The 4,051-nt window shown below is 38.0% G+C and overlaps 1 protein-coding gene across 2 annotated transcripts in view; it reads right to left on the minus strand.

Moving 5' to 3' along the window:
- Positions 1-294: 294 nt before the first annotated feature.
- The window catches only part of capzb (capping protein (actin filament) muscle Z-line, beta), a 25,189-nt gene continuing 21,432 nt past the window's right edge, over positions 295-4,051 (minus strand). The window contains exons 8-10 of one of the 2 annotated variants that reach the window (XM_015376105.1): positions 3,840-3,916; positions 3,458-3,559; positions 295-1,216 (exon numbers count right to left, since the gene is read on the minus strand). In XM_015376105.1, the coding sequence (XP_015231591.1) occupies positions 3,466-3,559; positions 3,840-3,916 (171 nt within the window). In that variant the 3' untranslated portion in view covers positions 295-1,216; positions 3,458-3,465. The remainder of the gene's footprint in view (positions 1,217-3,457; positions 3,560-3,839; positions 3,917-4,051) is intronic. The other variant, XM_015376107.1, reaches the window with a different exon arrangement.

Genomic DNA, 4,051 nt, shown 5'->3' on the forward strand with positions numbered 1-4,051 from the left:
CTTCTATCACTAGGTCTGCTGATAACGACACTATCCATTTTAATTTAAAATCAACTTTGCTTGTTAAGGATTTTCATTACATAATAACCAATGGTGGAAATTACATTTTCACACAGGAACAACTGTAAATATGAAGGAACAAATCTTAAAGGCATTGTTTTTAAAACAGCATTTTTACAAAGAGCTTTAAGAAAATTGTGCCTACATGTAACTTGTGACATTAGCGTCATAATGAATTAAAAAATGTCCCTTTTCAACACAAACTGTCACAGTAAATAAAGACAGAGAATTATCTTAGCTTTTACAGTTTTTATTGTTGCTGGAGGCTCTAATACAATATGAATCATAAGCTTTACAAAAAAAAACAAAAAACCCTAAAGATTCCCCTCCAAAATGGAAACAAATGTTTCCACTGAGACAAAGAAACTGTGACCCCCAACAAAAATCAGTAGATGGAAAGAGAGAGAGAGAGGAACTAAACCAAGGGGTAGGAAACTGTCATGTTTTCTCTGTGCATGTAGGTGTGGGGTGTTATAACAGTCCATCTCCATTGCTTCCACACAGGCTCACACGCATGCAGAAAGAATCAAACTAAGTGTACTGGATGTGCAGAAAGAAAGGCCGCCCTCATGTTTACATCCCTTGGAAGGCTGATAGATATATGTTGACAGTTATAATTCTATACAAATATATCGGGGGAAGAGTCGTAGACAAAATAGGTGCAGGAGGTGAATCCGATGAGTATAAAGATACCACCGCCAAACTTACAGCAACTACAGCTCAGTCTGTGTTCAGAGTCACTTTGTTTTTTTTTTTCAAACCATGGATAATTTTTTACAAGGAATCCTCACACTCTGGATTATTGTTAACCGTGGTAATACTATCATCATAAGATGGGAGACAGAGAGACGGAGCATGACTGAATGGCTTCATGGCAGATGAGATTCACAGAAACATAAGACAAAAAAAACAAAAAAAAAATAACATAAAAAGCAAAGCATTTTTCCTTTTTGTTTTCAACAAATAAGAGTGCAGCACTGAAAACTGGTATGGGGGGGCAAAAAGTAACTGAGAAGATGGCAGAGATGACATGGACAGAGGGTGAGAGGAGAACCGACAGTAGCTTCTCTAGCCGTTGTGTTTGCGTTTGAGTGCCTCCATTAAGTCTGCATTCAGAGCCGCCTGCTGCTTCTTGTCAGCCTGACTCTGAACACTCCTGTGCAGAAAGGAAGAGAGGAAAGGGTGTCAGAATCAGCAAAAATAACCCATCTAAACATTAGGAGAGACGAGTTCCTCCATAACACAGACATGCTCAGTGTGCAAGTTAGGTAGGAAAATAAAGGTTAGTTATAATCCAACTACTCCTCTAAAGGAAGGGTGGGGATATGGAGTATGTAGAGGTGTATTCAAACGTGTTTTACTTCTCGCTTTGGTTTATCTTTTACAGGGTTAAGGATGATCACATATTGACAAAATTTTGAAACTGTGGAATGGATTCACATCTTTAAATTTATTGTAATTTTCAAAACTTTAGATCCAGACTTATATTTAGATCTTATGTAGAAAGGGGCACAGTGGAAAAAAAAATCTAAATCTAGATAAGTCCTTTTACCCTTAAAATAAGTGCATTTATTTCTAGATTGAGGAGGTAAAGACACACTTTGCAAATGGAACAAGACAATTTACACTTCAAATAAGAAAACACAGCTGCATTGTCTTATTTCAAGTGCATATTATCCAATTATGTTATTCTTGAGTAAAAATACTCATTCAATTGGCAAACTATCTCATTTACCTACTCAAATTAAGGGTGAATACACTTAATTTAAGACATTTTTACTTATTTCTAGATCATTTTTCCAGTGCAGAGTGTCCCTCAGCAACATGGATGCACAGCTTTAATAGCAGTCCAATATTATTGTGGTTGGATACTACCGGTAGCTAGATTAGGCACACTAGACTTTAAAGCATAGCCTAGATATTCTTAGGGAATCTTAAGTCCGGGGCAAATCTAGAAATGCCATAAGTGATGTAACCGATTTTTAAACCAGCTTTTCGTCTGGGATTTTTAATACCTTTAAGATGAGTGAAATTTACCCTCATCTACATGGAGTCAAAATGGCTGAGCCGATTGATCGAAACCATGACTAAAGGAGTCCATATAAAGGCTTTGAAAGACCAATGTTTGAACTGTTAAGCATGGTGTTGGGAAGTCATACTGAGGGACTGCAAGAAGTGGGTTGAAGAATGGAGAAGAACAAACTCCCAACGATTGACAAAGGTTATTGTACTGAAAATATCTAGAATGTTCTTAACAGCTAGATGTGTAGACAAAGACACAAAGAGAAGAGGATGAATTTTGTCAAATACTGATTCTGAATATGAAACTTGTTGATGTGAATTACAACTCATTAAAAATAGTCTTACTAAACATTAGCATAGCCGTATGCGTTTATTCTACCCTGTATGTAGAGGTTTAACTTTGCAGATTAGATGAAGCGGTAGGACATCAGAAGAACTTAACTGGGATATTTAACAATTTCATGAGATCCATTACAAAAAGTCCACTAATAAGTTTTAATTTGATAATAAAGGTCCGCTCTGAGATTTAACATCACAGCCAATGTTAATATAAACCAAAGACCATCCAACAAACATTGCTGGCCTGCAGATTTTTAAGCATGGCCGTCGCATCACAATGAAAAAGCAAAAACCGATAATGCAGTATCTGATTTCATAGGTTGTGCAAGTTTAAATTAATTTTTATTTTTTTTTCAAATGCACTAAAAAGTTTGTTGCAACGTGTAAAAAAAAGGCTGAAATGCTTCAACTAAAGCCGACAAATATAAAAATAAAAGCCATGATGAGTGCATTAAACACGTGAACTCCACTGTATACGCAAAGAACAGTGAAGAACATAACACTGCTGGGGTTACATGTCATCACACTGCGGACATCTTTATGTAGAATCTGTCCTTCCTAATTATTTACTGGAACGAAACCTCTGAAAATTCTTCATTTTAGTCAGGTTGGTTTGTTTGGCCAGACTAAGTTCTTCAGTATGACTAAAAACACATTGATGTTACATGAGAAACCACAGATTGATTCATTTAACACTCCAGCACGGTTAGTGTGTTACCGAGACCATCTGTTAGACGTGCCTTCACAACATGCCTCACAAATCTTTTTTGTCTTGATCCCCGTATGCTAGGCATGCAAGTCTGTTGTAATGGCAGCAGTGCCAAGGAGAAAAACAATGGCTATTTATTTAGAGATAAAGGGTGCTGTCTGGTAGGATTATTTTAGTTTCTCTGTTCTAAACAATCCTGGCAAAAGAGGTCTGTCAAAGTTTCCTGATTGGCTGTTGTTTTACAGTTAGGACTTCACCTCACGCTGCAGGTTGAGTCAATCGTCAATTAGTTTCACACAGAAACACTTGGCCATGCCAGGGGTGTACCTCGGACCCTAGTCAATGAAGATCTGACGCTGAGTGAGGACCTGCGACAGCTCCCTCTGGAGCTGCCGGTACTTTTGATTATCGGGCAAAGACTCGATAGATCTGGAGCACAGAGGAGAGGCAGTGGGAGAGGAGAGGAAAGGTGGCGGATAAGAAAAGGGCTTTAAAGCCAGAAAACAGGTCTGCTGGGAGAGTTTGAGGATGGAATCAGAAGCACTGCAGATAAAGTCATTAAGTATCGCGCATAAACACAAAGCAATGGCAAATGATCCGATGTTCAGCAGCTCGCTGTGGAAGTGATTCAATAGTTACACCAGAGCTGCAGACTGCTGGAGCTGAAAAAAAGTGTATTAAGTCATAAGGACAACTGGCGTGGTCGTACCTTAGGCCGTTAACGATATCCTTGGTCTTCCCAAAGTAGATTTCATTCAGTGTGGAACGAATCTTGTTCTCCATATCCTGAAACAGCACAAAAACAGCCAATTACATGTAGGGGTGTGGGAAATAATCGTATTGGCGATATATCGTGATATTCGGCTGCCCAATATAATATTGATATTTCACTTTTTAGTATCGATTTTTAAAAAAAAAATA

The sequence above is a fragment of the Cyprinodon variegatus genome, unplaced genomic scaffold, assembly GCF_000732505.1.
Source record: "Cyprinodon variegatus isolate N-32 unplaced genomic scaffold, C_variegatus-1.0 Scaffold129, whole genome shotgun sequence".
Taxonomy (NCBI): Eukaryota; Metazoa; Chordata; class Actinopteri; order Cyprinodontiformes; family Cyprinodontidae; genus Cyprinodon; species Cyprinodon variegatus.